The sequence below is a fragment of the Fusarium oxysporum genome, chromosome 3 (assembly GCF_000149955.1).
Source record: "Fusarium oxysporum f. sp. lycopersici 4287 chromosome 3, whole genome shotgun sequence".
In the NCBI taxonomy this organism is placed as follows: Eukaryota; Fungi; Ascomycota; class Sordariomycetes; order Hypocreales; family Nectriaceae; genus Fusarium; species Fusarium oxysporum.
This window is the reverse complement of record NC_030988.1, coordinates 1,638,338-1,658,966: the sequence shown is the minus strand read 5'-3', so window position 1 is coordinate 1,658,966 and position 20,629 is coordinate 1,638,338. Positions and strand designations below refer to the sequence as shown.

The window sequence follows — 20,629 nt, the reverse complement described above, 5'->3', positions numbered from 1 at the left end:
ATCCGAAGCATGTTATGGGTGAACAAGGATGTGGAGGCGGAGCAGATACCGATACAGACGGCAGATATGACGGCAGCCATCTTGCGACTTCCTGGACGCCTAGTACTGGTTGTGTCCGTTTACGTACCGGGACGAGACGATGAGGCGTTGCAAGGTACCTGCAACCTGCTGCATCAGGTCATTTCAGGCACAAGAAGACAAGCCGGTGGGCTGGTGGATGTGGTAATTGTTGGAGACTTCAACCGACACGACCAATTATGGGGAGGAGATGAGATATCCTTGACGAGGCAAGGCGAAGCGGATCAGATCATCAGCCTTATGACTGAGTTTGATCTAACGAGCCTGCTTCCAAGGGGGACGAAGACGTGGAGTGGCGGAGATTTCGAGACAACAGTCGACCTGGTCCTTGCTTCGGCAGACCTAGCGACCTCGACTGTCAAGTGTATGATACACGGCACAGAGCACGGATCCGATCATCGTGCTATCGAGACGGAGTTCGATGTCTCTGTTCCGATGCCGCAAGCCCAGGAGCGACTTTTGCTCAAGAACGCACCATGGAAGAAGATCAACGCCCGGATTGCCGAGGCGTTAGAGTCCATTCCGGAACAAGGCACCGTACAGCAGAAGACTGACAGGCTTATGACAGTGGTGCTGGAGGCAGTCCGCGCGCTAACACCCAGAGCTAAGCCGTCACCATACGCAAAGCGTTGGTGGACCTCAGACCTCACGCAACTTCGGCAGATATACACACACTGGAGGAACCGTGCCAGAGCATCGAGACGTGCGGGACGAGCATGCGAGGAGCTTGAGGACACGGCGAGAGGAGCAGCAAAGCAGTACCATGATGCCATCAGACAGCAGAAAAAGACGCATTGGAACGAGTTTTTAGCCGATAACGACAACATATGGAAGGCAGCAAAGTATCTCAAGTCCGGAGACGATACAGCATTTGGCAAAGTACCCCAACTCACGAGGGTCGACGGCACACGTACGACCAACAATATCGAACAGGCCGAGGAGATGTTAGTCACGTTCTTCCCTCCATTGCCGCAGCACATCGAGGTGGAAGGGGATCGACCCCAGCGCGGATCTGCTGTCGTCATGCCAAATATCACTATGGAGGAGGTAGAGCGACAGCTTTTCGCGGCGAAATCATGGAAAGCACCCGGCGAAGATGGGCTACCAATCGCAGTCTGGAAACAGATCTGGCCTTCTGTCAAGCACCGAGTCTTCTCACTTTTTCGTGCTTCGTTGGAAGATGGCGTGCTGCCGGATCAATGGAGACATGCCAAGATCATTCCTCTGAAGAAACCAAACAAGGAAAACTATTCGATCGCGAAGGCATGGAGGCCCATCTCGCTTCTATCTACCCTGGGCAAAATACTAGAGGCGGTCGTCGCAGAAAGGATCTCGCATGCTGTTGAAACACACGGATTACTGCCAACAAATCACTTTGGAGCTCGTAAACAACGTTCCGCTGAGCAGGCTTTGATGCTGCTGCAAGAGCAGATCTACGCCGCCTGGCGAGGTCGATGGATCCTTAGCCTGGTGAGCTTTGACGTCAAAGGAGCTTACAACGGGGTGTGCAAAGAGAGACTCATCCAAAGACTGAGAGCAAGGGGCATACCAGAGGATCTACTTCGCTGGATCGAAGCTTTTTGCTCGGATCGCACAGCGACTATTCAGGTCAACGGACAGACATCCGAGAAGCGAGAGTTGCCACAAGCCGGGTTGCCGCAGGGCTCCCCTCTGTCCCCGATCCTGTTCCTCTTCTTCAACGCGGACCTTGTCCAGCAACGCATCGATTGTTATGGGGGAGCGATAGCGTTTGTGGATGACTTCACTGCGTGGGTGACAGGTCCAACCGCAGAAAGTAACCGCGATGGGATCAAAGGGATCATTAAGAAAGCTCTAGACTGGGAGAGAAGAAGTGGCGCGACGTTCGAGACAGAAAAGACGGCGATCATACACTTCACGCGGAAAGCATACAAGTCCGACGAGGAACCTTTCGCGATCAGGGGACAGCTCATTCGGCCCAAGTCTCAGGTCAAGGTTCTGGGAATGATCATGGATGCCGGCCTCAAATATAAAGAGCACATTGCACGGGCAGCGGCTAAGGGATTGAACGCTGCGATGGAGCTGCAAAGGCTCAGGGGTCTTACTCCGAGGACAGCGAGGCAGTTGTTCGCAGCCACGGTGGCCCCGGTCGTGGACTACGCCTCAAACGTATGGATGCATGCATGCAGGTATAGAAGAGCCAGCCCTATCAACCGGGTTCAGAGGATTGGGGCAAATGCAATCGTGGGGACATTCCTCACAGTGGCTACAAGCGTAGCAGAAGCAGAGGCACATATCGCCAGTGTACATGAGCGGTTCTGGAAACGGGCCATCAAGATGTGGACTGATCTACATACCCTTCCGACAACCAACCCTCTCCGAAGCTCTACATCTCGCATTCGAAAGTTCAGAAGATACAATCGCTCGCCATTCTACGAGGTAGCAGTGGCACTCAATGAGATCCCGATGGAAGAACTAGAAACGATCAACCCTTTCACGTTGGCACCCTGGGTAGAACGGGTGCAGACTATAGTAGATGATGGGGATAGTTTAGGGACAACACAAGCAGATCTAGGATGGGCGGTACGGGCAGCAGTGAGCAGTTCGGCGCGGAATGGGGTAGTCGGAGTTGGCGGGGTCATCGAGATCCCCACCTCGGTGCGAGGAGGACCGAAGCTTGAGCGCTTTTCCTTCACGCTCGGCATGAGGACGGAGCAGAACCCATTTTCCGGACAACTAGCAGCGATGGCTTACGCTTTGAGACACTTACCCGACCTTGAGTATCGAAGCGTGGCACTGTTGGCGAGCAACAAAGCCGCCGTGCTCACAGTCCGAAACCCTCGCCAGCAGTCCGGTCAAGAGTATGTTAAATGCATATATGATTCCATCAATGTATTGAGGGTCAAAGGAAACGTGGTGGCTGTCATATGGATGCCCACCAGTGCTGAACACAGGCTCCTGAAAATGGCTAAGAAAGAGGCGCGAAGTGCGAGCCAAGACGGTGCCGTCCCGGCTCAGAAGTTTCCCCAAATGCGATCGACGACCCTGAATATAGCCCGATCGAGCCAGCGTGCAAACCAACGGCTACCAGACAATGTTGGGAAGTTTTCGAAGAAGGTTGATGCTGCGCTCCCGGGTAAGCACACTCGATTGCTCTATGATGGCTTGTCACGGAGAGAAGCCAGCGTGCTAGCACAACTTAGGACAGGCATGGCCAGATTAAATGGATACCTCTTCCGGATCAGCATAGCAGCGTCACAGAAATGCGCATGCGGACAAGCGACAGAGACAGTAGAGCACTTTCTCTTTCGATGCACGAAATGGACAGCGCATAGGAATGAAATGTTGCAGTGCACGGAGACATCGAGAGGAAACCTCTCGTTCTACCTAGGAGGAAAGTCACCATCAGATGACGCAAAGTGGACGCCAAACATGCAGGCAGTCCATGCAACTATACGATTTGCAATGGCCACAGGCCGACTCGACACACAATACTGAAACCAGATTGCAAGAATCTCACCTACTTACTCTTACTGACCTACTTACACCAAACACCAAAACACCCCGTCTCATACAAGCGGACATCGCTTCAGCCGCCGTAGATAGGACGTTGAACACTTGAAGAACAGCCTTCAAGCTAGTTCGCTGGCTATGCTAGTAAATTAGGGGAAAACGCAGGGAGCAATAGGGTAGAAGGGAAAAGCACAATCGAGGAACAGGCGCATTATGGGCTTGAGGAGACCTATTTCAATTCATATGGTGAAAAGCAAGGCATAGTCTGGGCTTTAGGAAATGCGGACACAGATTGAGCAACGTGTAGCACAGCATGGGCTTGGGGAGGCGAGGACGAAAACTAAGCAATGTACGTACGAATTAGTGACTAGTGCCCTATCGGCCAAAATAAGCCGCCGGGCGTAATAAATTGTATTGTATTGTATTGTATTGTATATATTTTGTCTAACGACCCTAACTTCTATAAGACCATCGCGTGGTTCAGATTCAGCTTTACTCCGATGGGAAGTGCAATAGTATATTGCTACACCTTGTTATGTGCCCTACAATACCACATCACCTTACAAACCGCCTTGCACGGATAGTCCTGTTTAATACCTTACATCACTCCAGAGACGAAATCGGACGCCTGCAGCATTCGAATACTACTTAACCAAGGGGCATTTTCCCTTTCTGCTTGAACCCCAAACGACATGACACTCTTCTCACACCTAAGGAAGACCGATGGCGGTATAGAGTAGAAGATTGTATAGTAACAACCACAAAACACCTGAGCATCAAAGGCCATGTCGTTCCATCTCTTTCCCCTTCTACCGCTCGAATTGCGAGTGCAGATATGGGGGATCGCTCTGCGGAGTGCGGCCATGTCAGTTGTCTCCCTTAGCTTGGACACCATCTGCTCCTCGAAAAGCGGATTATCCTGTGCTTCTGAGACAGTTCGGCAACCTGGGTCATATCGTATTGCGCTATCATGCAAAGAGGCCTTAGCTGAATGGGAGAGAACCACAAGTCTCTTCTCGGAGTGGGCCTCTGTCAGGTTCTGCGTATCTCGAACCATCTTCTTGCTGCTTGACCTAGTGCAGCTGAAGTCTAACTCAGTGAGCGAGACGCTTCTATTCACAGGCAGGATTTCGTGTATCCAGCATGTCGCTTTCTTTGCAGAATCAGGAATCAACCTGATAGAAGTCCTGACGATCCTCACCAATCTCAATCATCTAGAGACCATCTTCATAATTGTTCCGCAATGCCCTGTCAAAGATATGCCATCTGTAGATCGCCACAGGATCCAGTCAACAGCACAGTTTTTGGCCAATCTGACGACTGAGTCACCTCCGACTACAGGTTGTATCGTGACTGAACCAGTCGACCTTTATCTAGAAGGCAGCTTTCCCGATCCCAAATTCGAAGCGTTCTATACCGGCGTCAATGCTCCTTCCGTAGAACTTGTAATGTCACGGTGTAGCAAAGACTGTCAACACGACCGGAAACCTGCCAAATGGTCGGTTGGTTGCTCTCTGCTTGACTGTACATGATATAGATACCTTGTCTCTGCACAAAGTGGCGTCGTTCGTTATTACATCCTTGTATCACCGAGGGTCGGGCGTAAGTGGATGCAAGCTGGGCATAGTCCTATGGTAACAAGCATAGGTTTCATGGGCCACTGTGAATCCTGCATTTGTCAGGTCAGTGATGCTTTTCAGTTTCGAGGAGCAGAACTTACGACTGGACAGTTTCCATAGACCGAGGTAAAGATATACCCGAATAGATATCCCTTGGAACTAAGATCCATAAGTCAGCTCAGGAGAAACATTGTGTAGCACAAATATCGGGCATTCTCTTGGCCAAAACCGTGTATAATTTCGCCATTGTATCCTGGAAGCGTCCACGACGCTTGCTTCTTACAGGCAGAGAGCCATACACCGTATACTGTGCTCCCTCCCTACTTGCCAGCACAGTAGGCCGATTTGAAATATTCCCCGTTCTGGAAGATGTCCATTTCAACAGCGTTCAAATTCGAGGGCTGTTTCTCTGCTTTCCAAATGATCCCGTAAACAATCCAACAATGGCTCTGTCATTTTCTTTAAAGGCAACTAGACAGCTTAGAAGCTCCTCCAATGTCTCGCAATATTGACTGTATATCACTCCCCTACTTACAGAACGTCAAGAGGAATCACCGCAAAGCCATCGAGAAGATCATCATATCAGCATGTTCCAATCCAAGCCGATCCTTAGCCAGGACATCTGGCGCAGCGACCGTGACATTGTGGCGTCTACTTCCAGACGAGATGTAGCCCTGCACTACGAGCGGGCAAGGTCGATATTCCGTCATAGTGGTACGTCCGAAGCCTTTATTGGAGAGCGTCACTAAACAGTTTGGCAGGTCTGTCACAACAGGATATTGAGAATCTAACCCCGAAATTCTGGGATTTCCAATTCGATTGTAAGTCTGGCAGATCTGAGCGCATACCTGTAGCATACTGATCAAGGCAATGGAGTGATTGCTGCTCGCGACATGACGGCCTTCATCATCGTAGCGATACAGGTAAACCTATGTATAAGGACACTTTGTTCCTTCGTCAAAGGGCGACCCGACCTACAAGACTTGGTTGATAAGCTCCTGAACTTTGATATCTGCGGTGGATTTATGCTGACCGAAGCCGATCATGGTTTGGACGCTCGTAACTTGGAAACGACGGTCACACTACTGCCTGATGGCTCCTACGATCTACATACCCCCCACGTAGGAGCTTCAAAGGCAATGCCTCTGACAACGCCCTACTGTGGCATGCCTCGCATAGCTATAGTATTTGCTCGTCTCTTAGTTGACGGGAAAAGCCATGGCGTGAAGCCCTTCCTCGTTTGTCTCAGCGACGCTTGCGGACTGCGGCCTGGAGTTACATCACGTATTCTGCCCACACGGCCGGGTACGAAACCGTTGTACCACTCTCTGACGGCATTTAACCATGTCGATTTGCCCTTCAGTGCTCTGCTCGGCTCATCCTCAGAACCGGAAAACGATCGTCTTGATTTTCTACGCCAGATTTGGCGGGTGTCAGCTGGAACGCTGTCCCTCTCTATAATGGGCATCTCCGCCATCAAGGTTGGAACGCGTGTAGCTGCTGTCTACATCGAGCGAAGGACAATCACGGCACCCGATGGGCCTGTACCCGGAGAGATCATGAGCTTCAGCACCCAGCAGCGTCCAATTGTCGAAGGATGGGTGCAAGGCAAGGTCTTGCATGCATTCGCTCGTTGGACCATAGGGATGCGCCCTAATCTTAGCGATGCGACGCAGCACGCGCTTGCCGCAATTTTCAAGGCGACAGTAATGAAAGCCTCCCAAATCTTGAGACCCCTCACCGAAAGGTGCGGGTGGCAGGGCCTCTGTGCATATAATCAAATAAGCGAGCTAGATTCAACATTACAGGGAATCTCGATTGCCGAAGGAGACACACTACTGTTGTGCATTCGTATGTGCTGAGCTGATTTTTACCTGCTGACATTATCTTGACAACTGACGATTTATTTCCTAGATTTTATGTCAGAGCTCCTGGGAGAGAAACTGGGGCTCCCACAAGCGCGCAACAGATTGTCACCCTTGGCGCAACGCGAGGACAAGTTAATGTTAGATATGAAATCACGACTCGAAATGATCGGGGGGTATAAGGAACATCGCGGTCCCGCCTTCGATCGTCACATTCTCCCTCGATGTCGATTACTGGCTGAAGCGATTGGAAATCGCATGGCTTATGAGGCCGCCGAAACCTCGGGGCTCTCACCAGATGTGCTCACATTGTATGAGGGCATCTGCATGTGCGAGGATCTAAACCATTTGCCGGTGATGGGGCCACAATGTCGAGCAGATGCCCAGTCTCAATCCTCTGAGCCGTACAATAATGTCTTGGCCCAGATCAGATCGGAATCTGCTTCTCGGTCTGACTTGGATGATTATGTGACGGCACCTATCATGTCTGAAGAATCGTGGGGGTCTTTCACGAACAGTTTACATGCCTTCAAGCACCCGCACGATGTCGCGATCCCTTGTTCGAAATTATAAACATCCGCTGGTTTTTAGTCTACCCTCACTATCGGTAGTCTGTGGCGCTTTATCACGTTTGGTAGCTTGCGACAACAAGTGCCAGGTTTTCCCCCGGAAAATCGATTTATAGAAGATCCTTATCGCCCGACCAGAAAACAATGATCAGTGCGGATGAGGCTTTGGACAGACGCGCAAATCCAGATGGAATATTATTTCCACCATCTTACACACACCTGGATAGCTCTGGTAATGAGCAGCGACCTTACACGTACCAGTTGAGTTCGAATTTAGATCTTATAACAACACTACTGGAGTTGGCTCAACGCTCAGGACAGTAGAGAAGTGAACCAGGTGCCGTCATCTATTGGTGTGATGAAGCAGGTCAAGGAGGCAAGGCTCTGTCAGCAGTGTAAGCGGTCGTGAACGTGCCTTGAGCTATAACTGCGGAAATGTACAGCAGACCCAAGCCGTCTCTTCTCTTCTGATATGCTCAAATGTGAGTGATGAGTATTTACACGTGCGAGAGATAAGAAAGAGGGGGGGGGGAGATAGCATAGGACAGAGACGATTCATCAACCGTGTTTTTACCTTCAACCGATACAGAAGATGAGATTAGGAGAAAAGAATAATGTGCAGTAAAATTGTATTTTCCTCTACTCGCCCATGGGAACTGTTTTGATGACCATTAGCCGGACCTATGCACTCGGCGTACAAGAGGCTCAACTAAGGTTCGATTTCGGTGCTTTTCCTGAAAACGCTCTAGAGTTAGGGATACGTCCAAAATTGGGAGAAAGATATTCCAACTCCATTTTTTCTAGACGGCCAACAATGGATTATAGCAAAGAATCATTTTCTTCAGAGGCATGCATGTTGGCGGCCAAAAGCAGACCGAAAAGAAAAAAAGAAGAAGAAAAAGTCCTATTTCCGCCTAGACAAACCGATGATGCAAACAAGTAATATTCATAGGATAATTAACCTGCCATCGCCTACTCGGCCTGTACTGTACAACCGTGTATGTCAACACTCAAGCACATGATCCTGGAGCTACCATACAAGCTTTACCACATCAGCACCATTATTCTCATTTGATTCTTCGAAACTTCTGGCCTCCACTTCGATATGGCGAGCATAAGCTGGGCCTCTTCGCTGAGGGCTTCTATCATCTCCTTCTGTCAAGAGCTCGAACATATCAAAGATCCAGATGCCGTGTTCAGAGAACAGCTGGCTGATTTTGAAGATCGTTCGAGGAGAAGACTGGAAAATTTAGTACGGGATGGAACGTTCGGGTGCGTACCTAGCCTCCAACAAGAGCTACTTGCAGATAATCGGCAAATGATAGAACTCGAGCTAGCGCACGTGGCTTCAAGGGCCCAGAGGCTTGAGCAATATGGCGAGACAATGGAAGAACTGGCCAGAAGGATGCTAAGAGCACAGCTGAATATCCTGGGCCTAGAGGCGATACAAAAGTTGGTACCAGAGTTATCTGCAGCCATGAATTTGGATGAAGGCGACTCTATCCTTCTACGTCCGAACGATGAGCAACCGTCAGCCTCTGAGTATCAACCGAACAATGTAGCGGCTGGGGATGCACATGTGCAGGCTCCCAATCATGAAGAAAAATGGGACGACGAGTCCTGTCAGACGGTTCGACGAGAGGCCAATACATCCGTGACGTGGTGTACTTTGGTAAGACGACCAAGATACTGCTCCTCAGATTACAATTTTCCATGTATTAATCCAATTGTAGCGCAGGGGAGGTCGAGTTGATCCCCACGGCAATAGCAATCGGGAGCAGCCTTATCGCGCGATGACGAGACGAGCACCGCCCAGACAGAATTCGCCATCGCCACTCGCTACCGAATTTCACGTGTTACATGAACACGACGATTCTGAAAAGGCCCTGATCCGCAAGAGAGGTAACACCTTATGCAACAAGACTATGAACATGGGAGTTGATGGACACACCACCTGCATACTGGTCTTTAAGAATCCAGTTCACGACGAGTGGGTGTCTGCGGGACACATACCGGAAGGTCAAACGATCCCAAGCCTTGACGCTATAGTAAGTATTGCCGTAGCCACGCTCTTCCTGTCTTTGACTTACAATAGAAACAGGTAGCCGAGCATATGGGACGTCGTCAAGAGGCCGGAACAGACTCGCCCTCCATCAAAGTTGAGAACAGTAGCCCAAACACCGCAATGGGAAGAGGACGGGATTACATGAACATGATTGTACACGAAGGCATAGGTTGTGCAAAGTAATGATGGATGGATCATGCTCACCTGGAGAATGGGCGAGCGGCCCACAATTGATTGAAAATTATTGAAATTCCATATTTCTACATGTCACCATCTTGAAGGAACGTTACCTAGTACTACCTTGTAGGAAATACCATTGCAATTTAAGTTCAGTCATTTCCGCTCTGCTCACTGGTCCTCGACAAACAGAGACGTCTTGGCCAACTATATTGTATCATCATCGCCGAGTTCAACGAGCTTTGTCCCACGACAGTTCCAAGTGCTAATTACATGTAAATGTCCCTTAGTCTATATTTTAGTTTGTGAACCAATTTTTTAGTGTTGTTGCACTTCTTAAAGCTATTTCAAAGTTTTTACATGCAAAGGTTAAAACCTGGAACCCGGAACTCGGAGCTTGACATTGATTATTGATTATTGATTATTGACAAGGCATATCACGGGTGTACAGTATAAACATCTCACCTACTACAGTACACATACCGTCGATCTCTCATGTTCCTATGTTGTCAGATCCCCAGTGCTTATCGACCCGCGTCTTAGAACGGGATAGATGAGTACAGCAGCTCATCTTTCCGTTGAGATTTGCGCAGTACATGATAATAGAGACCTTCCCGTTCCATACTGTACGTACACCAATTGTCCTTTGCGACCTATTTCGAGACGCAGATTCATCTGCAATCGCAACTTACCCATAGGTTATGTCCAACTAGTGAAAGAACCATTTTTGGCCGTCTGAACTGGCTTTCGCATACACGCTAATATTGCCTCGCCTAGGGGGTTTAGGATTTTGGTAGCTTACGTCCTCCTCCAGACGTTGAGTCGAGGCAGAATATGGACTACCTTCCCGTGTGTGATCGAGATAGGTGCATTCGAACCAAAATGACTTCAGACGCAGACATGTCTATTAATCATGGAGAGTGCAGTCTGCTATTCATAAAATGTGAGAATTCATCTCTCAGGGTAAAAGCATCAAACTCAATCTCATAATCACACTGCTCCATTATCCTAGGCTTTCTACCTCCTGTACGGCATGGCTTGCCCCGACGTAAATATAACCACCCGCCTACGCGAAGCCATCGCCAATTGGAATACGCATCTTCAAGGTATCAAAGATCCGGACGATGTCTTTCGCCACGAGCGAGCCCGTATAAGCGACGCATCGAAGAAACGAATCGAAGAGTTTTATCTCAACACCCTGCGGGACAATGGCAACAACAACAATAACGATAATGTTGCCCTTCTTTTGCGAACCCTCCTCTCTGATGGCCAGCAGCTGAAGGAACTTGAGATGGAGCACGAAGTTACCCGAACCAAGAAGCAAGAGCTACAAGATGAAGTAGCTAAGAGTGTAGGGAGAAGGATTGTCGCAGATGTAATCGACATCCTAGGCCTCTCTGCAGAGCAGCATCTGATGCCTGCAGTACCTCCCCCATCAGAAGAGGCTACATCGACCACCAAAGACCACGTCGACAGCGCGAGCCTGCCAGTTCCCGATGATTCGGACGCACCAGCAGCTACAATGGGGCTTACCACGCGAACCCGAAGCTACAACAGACGGAAGAATGGTGGAGCCCGTCAGAAGGTGGCGCCATCGATAGGCCCATCCGTAAGCGAGGGTGATAGCTCGGTAAGTCATCAAACAGTCAAGGTTGTCATTAACCTAGTTATGTATTCGTCTGTCTTTTCTTCCTTACTGTTCAGGATTCTCATCTTGTTGTTCCGTACTGGTGCTTCACAGTGGTGTCTTTGCTTTCCTTTTTTTTTCTTTTTCTTTTTTTCTTCCCCTTTTCGGTCTTTGTTCTATCCCACTGACGGTGCCTTAGCTCAAGAGAAAGCGCCAGCCAGATAAAGACGACGGGCGGAATATAAAGCAGGAAAAGAAGACACCCCGGGTCTCAACCAGACAAACCCCGTCTTCTCCTGGAAATGCCAACTTTGAGAGCGTAAGATCATTGCCGGCGCCTTGTACTAGATCGGGTGATTTACTTCAGCATAGCAATGAGAAAGATGTCATCTCCCGCAGGAAGGCGATAGAGTCACAGTACAAGAACATCAGACTTGATGTCAGCCGCCCCTCTGCTCGTGTAATGCTCCGGAGACATCCCTCTCGACGCGGTCTGTGGACTTGCTTGATATTCGTTCCGCAAGTCCAGGCGGATATGAGCTTTGATACTATGGTCAACCGATTTATCATGCCTGCATTCGTCCAGCTCGCCAATCGCCGACGAACGGGAAATATCCGGGAGGGCCAAGCAGCTCTGGAAAATGCGCAGCCACCTGTGAATACTCGCAGTAGCCTTAACAGTACTGGAGAGGGAGAAGGAGAGATGGAGAAGGAGCAGTTTGAAAGTACGGGAGAGCAATAGCTTCGGTGTGCCGTGGAAACGATATAGCGTCTGTAAGCTCAAACGAGGAGTAATATTGAAAAGCGTTTTACGACCCAGTCCATCTACTATCACGTGAGAACTAAATGCGAACTGGGAAGGAATATAGATTTATCGGCAGTTACTAGGTCTGCGCTCTGTTCAGCACCAAAGACACTATGACGCGCCACGGTCCTGGGCCAGCCGATTACATGGCGCATCAAATCCACCACTGCACGTAACTGCAGTTCCATTAGAAATTTTTGGATTCTGACACTACTGTCACTTAGCCTATAGTGTTCGTTATTGAGCCATATCAAGTACAGTACACACATTACCTTGTGCTTGTCACCTTTCCAGTCACGAACAGTGGGGTTGGGTAGAGCCATATGTGGCAATTAGACTTGACGTTCAGAGAGTCCAGGAAGGTACACCAGGCGTGACTCGTGCTCGCGCTTTAAATATCAATTCCAAAGAGGAAGGTTTATGATATGTACCAGATTACAGCATCAAAGTTACCAATACAGCATAAAATTCATTACCAAAGCTTATCATATCTGATATTTAAATTTTGAACTCTATGCATCACAAATTTGCTGGCTAGAAACGAAATAGTTCATGACAGAATTGTTGAAAATTGTGAGCCGCCCACCAACTTGTCCACTAAGCTTTTAAGATAGGAAGACTAGCGTGCAGAACCTTATCGAACAGGAAGGATCAACATATCATCGGTGCTGCGAACAGCTAATGCTGTATCACTTACAACATGCACCATGCGTGAAATATAAGGATGACCTTGTGAATCCCGAAGTCAACTAAGAAGAGCAGCCATTCTTGGATGGGAAGTCAGATATTTACGATGGTACCGTACAAACACGCATAATCCATCCACATCACTCGAAATTGGCAAATAATCCAATAGGCGATTTTGCAACGTTGTTTCATGCTGAATTGTACACCAAGAGCCAATAAGCTGTGGTTTCAAATAATATAAAATAGATGACTTCTCTCATAATGGCGTTTGTTTTTGTGTTTAGGCGCGAAAGAGCGTTGATACTTGCTCCTGACCTCAAGTATCTTCCCCCAGGTCCTGCTTCGACTATCAATGAAGGAACATGTCAGATACGGGTCTTGTCCCAACTACAACAATGAAGTCGCGCAAATTTCTCGTAGAGTAGATCATCAAGTGCAGCAGCTTGGGGGTAGAACCAGCGTTTCCCACAGTTCCATCACTTATGTGAATCGAGGTGACGATCAGGTGTCGCTTCGAAGAAGGATCGTAGAACTCAACCGAGAGAACGGGAGCCTGCGTCATGAGGATAAGTACTTTGCTACACTGGCTAACGATGTACTAGTATCTCTTAAATCCTCGATCCAGTCTTGTCTATCCAAAATCCCTGACGCTCTGCTCTATGGTAACACAGCTACCTTGCACGGCAGCGAAATGGGGAGTAGCATCTCGCAAGCGTTCAGGCGCCAACGCCCGCATACTGACCCTCTCTCGAGCCCCAACCAGCGTGAGGCTCAAATTGGCGGTTTCGCTGATGCACAGGACCCTCAGGTAAATTTGGTGTCTTCCTGGGGTCAAGGTGCAAGAAACCGTCCATTACCGCCGACTCCACACCTAATGTCGAAGTCTATGCTCGAGAAGTTGGAGATTAATCTCATAAGAGAAAATGGGATGATGAGACAATCAATCTCATTGAATAGAAAGCTCGTTTATCGGGTGCTGCTGCGTTTAGTTTCTCAGATACGACAATTGGCTTCCGCGCTCCGATCGGTTGTCACGGAGGCAAACCTCTTGATTGAGCAATTGAATACCGACTGGCGACAGTACATTGAGGATGTTATCAAGGTGGAAACAGATCCAGAAATCTTGGGCTCAGGTATCGATTTAGCCTACAGCTTAGATGCCAAATATCACGCCGGCAACATTGACAATAGATCAGAGTCAAGACTACGGGATTCGGATCTAAGTTCGAGATACGAGCCAGACTCGATGGAGCCAGACTATAGAATAAGTGATCATATACCTCGTTCCGCTACACAGGCAGGTGGCAGAGATTTCAATTCACTGAACAGCCCATCCATGAATCGAGGAAGTTTGAACACGGGAAAGAGCAAGGAGGATCAAGGTCAAAGCTGGCCTTATGTAGAACCTCTTCGAATAGCTCATCAGCAATCTCAGCCTTCCCCTGGTTGTGATACTGCGTCGACGAAGGCTAAATTAAGGCAACGCCTCGCCATGCTTCATTATGAGCGCATGTACTACAGGAGACTGGCCAACGAGGCAGTCGTCCGATTTGTACGTACAATAAAACACCACGTTCACGAGGTCCGGAATCTTTTGCACGAGTATAGCGCGGAGGAGAATAGACTCAGGGGCTTACTCCAGCAGCAGATAAACCTTCGAACCACTCAGCATCCTAATGGTGATGGATAAAGACCAGACTTGTATGCGTCATATCAAGATAGCACTCTATGTCAATACTGTACTGTACTGATAATCGCCTAGATAAGGTCTCGTTTCGAAATCCATCACCTCTCCCTTTCTTTGTTCGTTTTGCTATTTCTTTTTTCTTCCAGAATTACGTTCTTTATGGTGCTGCCTCATCAGTAATCAGAGAGCATTCCTATGGAATATAACCTCCGAATGGAACAGTAGTAAGGGGAATACAACGTAGTAGCGATGTTAAGCGTATAGATACTCATCAGTAGAACTTCGTTTAGTGCAGGATAGTGGAAAGTACCCTACAGTCCATCATCACAATCAACGTCAATGTTTTCGTAGAGGTAAGGGCAGGTTTGGAGCTACAATGGAGAGGGAGCCTCAAAAGGCCGTCCAGTTTCGAATTCACACTAAAAAACATATCCGCTGCTATTGTGCTGCTATTGTCACGCCCTCAAGTTTCGTGGAATGAGTGAGAAAGGACCATTGCTTACATCTCCGAGTCAAGTCAATCTTGCCACTACCCTCGACAGCACCTAACTTTTCGGAGAGCCTGGCAATTCGAGTTCGCGCTCAACAGAAGAAAGCAGCCGTTCACATGAGACAGAGAAGTCGAGTACGTAAATGGACTCCTGGGTAGAAGTCGACTACATATCACATTCATTGCGCGCGGGGATGAATATTTATACCGTCTCTTGACCTTCAACGTCAGTGCCTTGAACCGAACTGACTTTGTTAGTTTTTTTCCGCTTCTATCTTTCTCGTCCGCCAGCCAGCGATCCAATGGGAAGCAGCTCGCTCCCTAGCGTTCCTTCGCCACCGCGCGTTGCGCCACCGCACGCAATGACGGTTGAGCAGCTACTCCATTTCTTACAAGAGAGGAGCCATCTTCTTACGCTGGAAAATGAAAGATTGCGCCCACAGTACGAGTTTCTCCAGGCCTTAGTCGATCAGAAAGAGGCTACGTTGAAATGGCAACAGTGGCTCATCCGCTTAGGAGAGGAGCATGTGACCTTGCTAGAGAGAGTACTTCAAGGGCAGTCAACTGAGACGGTGTCCGCGACGGAATCGCCGCCACAGTTCATGGAGCATCAGTTTCGGCAACAGACCTGCAGCTCACCTCTGAACACACCACCGAACCTGAGACTTGAATCGAATCAAGACGGCGACAGTACATCGTTTGCGGCCGGCGTGACAGATGATGATGGCAGACGAGGGATCATTCAAGACGATTTGGAAGTGATGCAGCGATGCGCCGAATCAGAAGCCCTGGCTTATTTAGCATCCTACTGTTAGCTACATTTGAATTGAGTGGACAGAGATTGCTTTTTATTGTTTTCCCGGTACAGTAACCGCCTGCAACGTATAAACGTACATACCGGCGCTTCCTGCCGGCGTGATCATTGAATACAGCCTACGTATCCGTCTCTACCCGCGCGACCTATTCAATCTAACTTAGCTTTTGATAAGAAAACTCTTGCTTTTCTCCCCAGCTGGCAAAATGCTCCATTCGCCTAGCATCGATATTGTTTTAGTTTGGGCCTGCCCTAGGAGGTCGTCATGAGGGGACCGAGGTCTGCATTCCGTCTCTGTCCGGCCCAGCAAAAAGCGGTTGTAACTTTGCTTTGCAGCTTAGAGATTCACCATGTTATTATTGCATCACCATCCAATTGTCTTTACGAACTGAAACGTGACTCGGTATAATATTTGTATGTTGAGCCATGTCATTAAACTTATCCCCCCGTCGTAACATGGTACCATTTCGTCTCTCCATGCATGTATAGATACATATGTATACATAAATATGTGTAGATATCCATTCCCAGTGCGTCCAGCTAGACCTGAGAATCGCCTTCGGAACTTTGCCTTTACGAGCCGTTTATTTCGGTTCCTCTGGTATTGCTCATCAGATTGGAAGGGTCCACGGTAGAGTCCAATCCCATCTGCAAAGGAGCACCTCGGCCTGTGGCTCCCTGTGCATGGAGGTTGGTCTGGCCACTAATCGCGCGTACTATGGTCTCACTTATCCGTTGCGGTAATTGATTGTTGCTGTAGATCCTGTTAGCTATACTAGAGGGAAATTAGGAAGAAGAAATGCTACAAAGGGTAAAAGGAACAGAAAAGAGAGAGAAGAAATCCCTAGTGATCAGGTTAGGACTAAAACGTACTCTGTTCTAATTTGCTTCAAGGCTTCCAAAAACTCTTTTCTCGTTTGCTTCATGCTTTCAGAAGACTCTGTTCTCATTTGCTTCATGTTTTCAAGAAACTCTGTTCTAATTTTATTAATGCTTTGGAACAAGGATTAGCCAAGGAAGAACGATAGAAAATGAAGAAGAAAGAAAAGAAAAGAAAAAAAAGGCTCGACAGATACGCCGACTCACAGTGTCAAGGTTGCTTTCGATCTGCGGTAGAGCTAAGGTGTCAGCTTCAAAGTGGTGCAATGGTGTAAGGCTGACTCACTGCTGGTTTATTAGGGCTTCCAGAACATAACGGTCGTCGTCTTGCGGCTCTTGCGGCTCTTGCGGGTCTCCAAATTCTTCATCGTAGCTAGGTCTGTACTTTTTGTCAGTCTAACTTCGTTTGCGTGGTCCGTGTGATTGACGTGGCAAGGCGAGCAAAACGAAGGATTACGTCAAACAGTGTGGAAGAAGGCAAATATAGATGGGATGAGAACAAGTACAGTGACATTGAAGAGAATAAAGGCGGAACGAATGGAAAAAAAAGAGAGAGAAAGTAAAAAGGGTCAAAGAGAGAGGGTAAGAGGGAAGGGGGAAGGGATGGGGGGAAGACAGAAATAGGACAAACTCTTCATCATGGTAAACCATCTCGTCATCTTGCTCGTCCTCGGGAGTAGCGACAAGCTGAGGCTGCCGATCATACATACGATCACGAACTGGCATCATTCGACTTTGCCGAATGTGATCGACCGGCCGCCGATAGCTCCCCAGTGAACTAGATCGGACATCCTGAAGCGCCTTACGAGCAGCCCGTTTAGGCCTGCACCGGGTGGCCCTCCTAGCAATACGCTGAGCCGGCTGCGGTGCTAGCACTGGACGGCGCGACTGGATATAGGCTTGCGATGGTCTGGGCTGTGAAGACTCCATAGAAAGAAAATTAGATAGAATAGATCAAGGCACTTGTATAAAAAAGAATGACAGAAGGAGTAGAGATAGATGGGGAAAGCAAGAGCTGGCCGGTAAGGAGACTGATCGAGTGACTGAGGGACTGTGCCAGAGCTTACCGTGCAGGTGCAGCGATGAATGTATCAGCGTCCAGTTCTTCCCTTCAACGCAGCTTTATATGTAGGGAATGGCTGTTACCGACAGTCTGGTTCAGCGCAGGCAGCTGCAGCCCTCCTGTTGGGCGGCCGACGGGTCGAGTAAGTACCCAGCCATCGTGGGAGGAAGATACTGTAACCTTTCACAAATATTGTGTACCTTCCGAAAGACCTCAGCAACATGCCCCTTTTGGACTTTGATCGTTTTTGTTGAAGCCATCCAGAAATCGACAATATACAGTCGCGATGCACCCGTCCGTTTTCCACGCTTGCCTACTGTCCTACAAGTTAGCACCGTTTGGCACCGTCCAGACTTTGGCGTCATTTCGCAGGTGCTACCAAAGCGTACTTTCTAGACCTAGGTACTCGCGCTCTCTCTCTTTTTTTTTTTCTTTTTTTTTTTTTTTTTTCTGAAATCGGACATTTTGTCCGTCCGCCCTGGGACGACAAGCTGATCGCTTGCTTCGTTAGCGGAAAATCGCAGCTGCGTCTGGTATGGCTGTTGAGGTTGAAGAACAACAATTTCGGGGGACTCGTCCGCTCACTCCTAGCGCATGTGTGGTAGCGGACTTACTGGCATCCACCTTCTATGGACCTAATCTCTCATCTCAATGTTGGGATGTTGCTGCATGCAGCAAGCAGCATGTTACCGTAGTGGATAACATAGGGCAATGGCGCTTTGACAAATACAATTAACTACCCCATTTCTCAACGGTGGAAGCGGCTCCGAAAATCTTCGGACGCGCACAGGTAATGCTGAAAGCTTTCGGGGCCATCCTATTCTGCTGACTCGTTTCGTTGCAGATCTTGGGGCCGCAATTCACTTCCGGCCCGCCTGGCTTGACCCCACATGTACAACGTCAACCAAAACTGGCGGGGGCGGTTGAAGCCAAGTGCGTTTTCTAAATCCAATTTTGGCTTGGAAACTACTGCACAAGGCAACGCGCACAGTTTAAGCATGTCATCCCACGTTGTCAAGCGGCATGGACCCATCCATTACCCAATCACCGCCAAAAGAGACTTGGCTATCAGCATGCTAAAACAGCAGGATGTACTAGAACCCCCGATCTTTGATAGACTCAACCAACGGCTCACAACGGCCCAGGACCGAGAGGGCAGGTAAGAATAACGATGACAAAATATAAATAGATATAAGTAAATATAAGTAAATAAATAAAAAATAAAAAAAAATAAAACCCTCCGGATTCTTTCACGCTGGTGTAGGAGGGCGCGCTACAATGCCGATTGATATGTGTCGCAGGATAAGGCATGATCTACGGCCTCAGAAAACAACTGCGTTAGTAATCTAGCTATATGCTTTACGTAACTCTGCGGAATGGAATACGCCGAACGAGAGAAAGCTTGGCAACAATCAATCAATACATTTGTTTGCTGCTGTACAGGCCATTCTGACACCAGAATAAACGTGTGATACCTTGTCCAGCGTTGACACCATGAATCGAGAGGTTATGAAGGTTAAAATAAAGCTCAAGGTACTGTAAGGGAAGACAAAACCCAACGCCAAGTGGAGACGAGGAGGCACGCGATGTTTGGTAACCTACGACAACGTCTTGACACCTCTCCTACCCCAAGTTAGTTGATTTTCTAGAAGGTATCAGAATTCGAGGTTCTTTGAGACCGTATCATTCTATCACACAATTAACGCGAGATAGTCCTTGGTGTATTGTCAAGTCGATGGCTGGTCACTCTTGTCGTTGTTTTACTGTTCTTGTGGTGATGTCCTATCACGGCGAATACGAGCCTTCCTGCCCTTCTCCAGTGGAGTTCATCATTAACTCCGCAAATCAAGTGTTCCACCAGCGAGCGACAGCTGACAAGCCCGTATAGAGCCAGCAACGGTTTCGTTATCTCCCCGCCCAGGCCATTCTTAGGTCAGCATCGGGGCCGCTTGATTTTGCTTGTTGACACAGATTCTGACAGCCATGATACCCCTGTGCTAGTGCGCGTGCTGTCATTCCGGATAACTTGCCTAGCTTCAGTCTAACCTAGACGATCTACGTGGTCCGGCACCAGTTCTTCAGCGCCTCGCTTCGTTCGACCTCGGTCGCTAGTCAGTGTCAAATTTTAGCTTCTCTGTATTTCACATGATATCCCGCAATGTGGGGGCGACATGCAGTTCATTCATGATTCACGTGAAGCACATCATCGAGCCATGAAAGCATGAAGGTGGATAGATAGACAAGCAGGAAAGCACAGACGCAGACAGGGATATTACGAAACTAAAGAAAGGGAGCGACAATAAACATAATAAAAAAATAATAAAAAAATAAAGAAAGAAAGAAACAAAAAGAGGGGAGGGAAAGCCGGAGACCGGGGGAACCGGGGAACCGGAATCACTTTAGCATGCGGAGTCATTTCGCAAGTTATTTTACGCGATCCAATGAAACGAGGTCCCCGCAAGAGTTTCTTCTGCTCTAAGAGTAAAGCTTCCTTCAACGGTGCGTGAGTCAGGGCCTTCGCGTCGACACTAAACCAAACGCCACCTGAAAATAGGGCGCTACGCTGTGCCATAAACGCCCTAGATCATCAGTGCAATGGTGCTTAGTCTCCGAGCGACAACGTCCGCTTCCGCCGCGTCAATTTTCCGCTCCTCTGATCAGTGACAGCTCCAAAAGTAAAGTGGATCAAGAAGCCGTTTTCGCTACTCAGGT

The 20,629-nt window shown here is 48.6% G+C and overlaps 8 protein-coding genes across 11 annotated transcripts; 6 read left to right on the top strand and 2 right to left on the bottom strand.

Moving 5' to 3' along the window:
• Nucleotides 1-4,168: 4,168 nt before the first annotated feature.
• FOXG_22310 (uncharacterized protein) lies at nt 4,169-4,627 on the bottom strand (the record flags this gene model as incomplete). Its single annotated transcript, XM_018402712.1, has 1 exon — nt 4,169-4,627. The coding sequence occupies one exon, from the start codon at nt 4,625-4,627 to the stop codon at nt 4,169-4,171; it is 459 nt and encodes a 152-aa protein (XP_018256669.1).
• Nucleotides 4,628-5,776: 1,149 nt separating this feature from the next.
• FOXG_16106 (uncharacterized protein) lies at nt 5,777-7,627 on the top strand (the record flags this gene model as incomplete). Its single annotated transcript, XM_018396189.1, has 5 exons — nt 5,777-5,900; nt 5,951-6,010; nt 6,153-6,895; nt 6,998-7,040; nt 7,104-7,627. 5 exons carry the CDS (start codon nt 5,777-5,779, stop codon nt 7,625-7,627), a joined length of 1,494 nt encoding a protein of 497 aa, XP_018256668.1.
• Nucleotides 7,628-8,728: 1,101 nt separating this feature from the next.
• Nucleotides 8,729-9,871, top strand: FOXG_22309 (uncharacterized protein; the record flags this gene model as incomplete). Its single annotated transcript, XM_018402711.1, has 3 exons — nt 8,729-9,295; nt 9,357-9,671; nt 9,725-9,871. The coding sequence occupies 3 exons, from the start codon at nt 8,729-8,731 to the stop codon at nt 9,869-9,871; spliced, it is 1,029 nt and encodes a 342-aa protein (XP_018256667.1).
• Nucleotides 9,872-10,552: 681 nt separating this feature from the next.
• Nucleotides 10,553-12,983, top strand: FOXG_22308 (uncharacterized protein). Its single transcript, XM_018402710.1, has 2 exons — nt 10,553-11,495; nt 11,692-12,983. Exons 1-2 carry the CDS (start codon nt 10,899-10,901, stop codon nt 12,232-12,234), a joined length of 1,140 nt encoding a protein of 379 aa, XP_018256666.1. The 5' UTR covers nt 10,553-10,898; the 3' UTR covers nt 12,235-12,983.
• A 353-nt stretch (nt 12,984-13,336) lies between these two features.
• On the top strand, nt 13,337-14,674 carry FOXG_16105 (uncharacterized protein; the record flags this gene model as incomplete). The annotated part of the gene is made up of 2 exons (XM_018396188.1): nt 13,337-13,792; nt 13,982-14,674. 2 exons carry the CDS (start codon nt 13,337-13,339, stop codon nt 14,672-14,674), a joined length of 1,149 nt encoding a protein of 382 aa, XP_018256665.1.
• FOXG_22306 (uncharacterized protein) lies at nt 14,425-18,143 on the bottom strand. 4 transcript variants are annotated; one of them, XM_018402705.1, is made up of 6 exons: nt 17,312-17,939; nt 17,141-17,233; nt 17,062-17,082; nt 16,849-16,968; nt 16,060-16,729; nt 15,901-15,953 (listed from the first exon to the last, which is right to left on the bottom strand). In XM_018402705.1, the coding sequence occupies exons 1-5, from the start codon at nt 17,782-17,784 to the stop codon at nt 16,549-16,551; spliced, it is 888 nt and encodes a 295-aa protein (XP_018256660.1). In that variant the 5' UTR covers nt 17,785-17,939; the 3' UTR covers nt 15,901-15,953; nt 16,060-16,548. The 4 variants fall into 4 exon arrangements, with proteins under 4 accessions (XP_018256661.1, XP_018256660.1, XP_018256662.1 ...); XM_018402707.1 differs by having other exon boundaries at nt 17,486-17,939; XM_018402706.1 differs by having other exon boundaries at nt 14,425-16,729; nt 17,486-18,143.
• FOXG_22307 (uncharacterized protein) lies at nt 15,357-16,364 on the top strand. Its single transcript, XM_018402709.1, has one exon. The coding sequence runs from the start codon at nt 15,464-15,466 to the stop codon at nt 15,974-15,976; it is 513 nt and encodes a 170-aa protein (XP_018256664.1). The 5' UTR covers nt 15,357-15,463; the 3' UTR covers nt 15,977-16,364.
• On the top strand, nt 16,403-18,337 carry FOXG_22305 (uncharacterized protein). The gene has a single exon (XM_018402704.1). It carries the CDS (start codon nt 17,990-17,992, stop codon nt 18,311-18,313), a length of 324 nt encoding a protein of 107 aa, XP_018256659.1. The 5' UTR covers nt 16,403-17,989; the 3' UTR covers nt 18,314-18,337.
• The last annotated feature ends 2,292 nt before the right edge of the window (nt 18,338-20,629 follow it).

Bases quoted from the DNA above. Each gene is read 5' to 3' on its own strand.
- FOXG_22308 (XM_018402710.1), top strand. From the start codon at position 10,899: ATGGCTTGCCCCGACGTAAATATAACCACCCGCCTACGCGAAGCCATC. The intron at 11,496-11,691 runs GTAAGTCATCAA...ACGGTGCCTTAG, and splicing joins TAAGCGAGGGTGATAGCTCG to CTCAAGAGAAAGCGCCAGCC.
- FOXG_22307 (XM_018402709.1), top strand. From the start codon at position 15,464: ATGGGAAGCAGCTCGCTCCCTAGCGTTCCTTCGCCACCGCGCGTTGCG.
- FOXG_22306 (XM_018402705.1), bottom strand. From the start codon at position 17,784: ATGGAGTCTTCACAGCCCAGACCATCGCAAGCCTATATCCAGTCGCGC. The intron at 17,234-17,311 runs GTAATCCTTCGT...CAAAAAGTACAG, and splicing joins CTTCTTCCACACTGTTTGAC to ACCTAGCTACGATGAAGAAT. The intron at 17,083-17,140 runs GTGAGTCAGCCT...GCTCTACCGCAG, and splicing joins GAAGCCCTAATAAACCAGCA to ATCGAAAGCAACCTTGACAC.
- FOXG_22305 (XM_018402704.1), top strand. From the start codon at position 17,990: ATGGCTGTTACCGACAGTCTGGTTCAGCGCAGGCAGCTGCAGCCCTCC.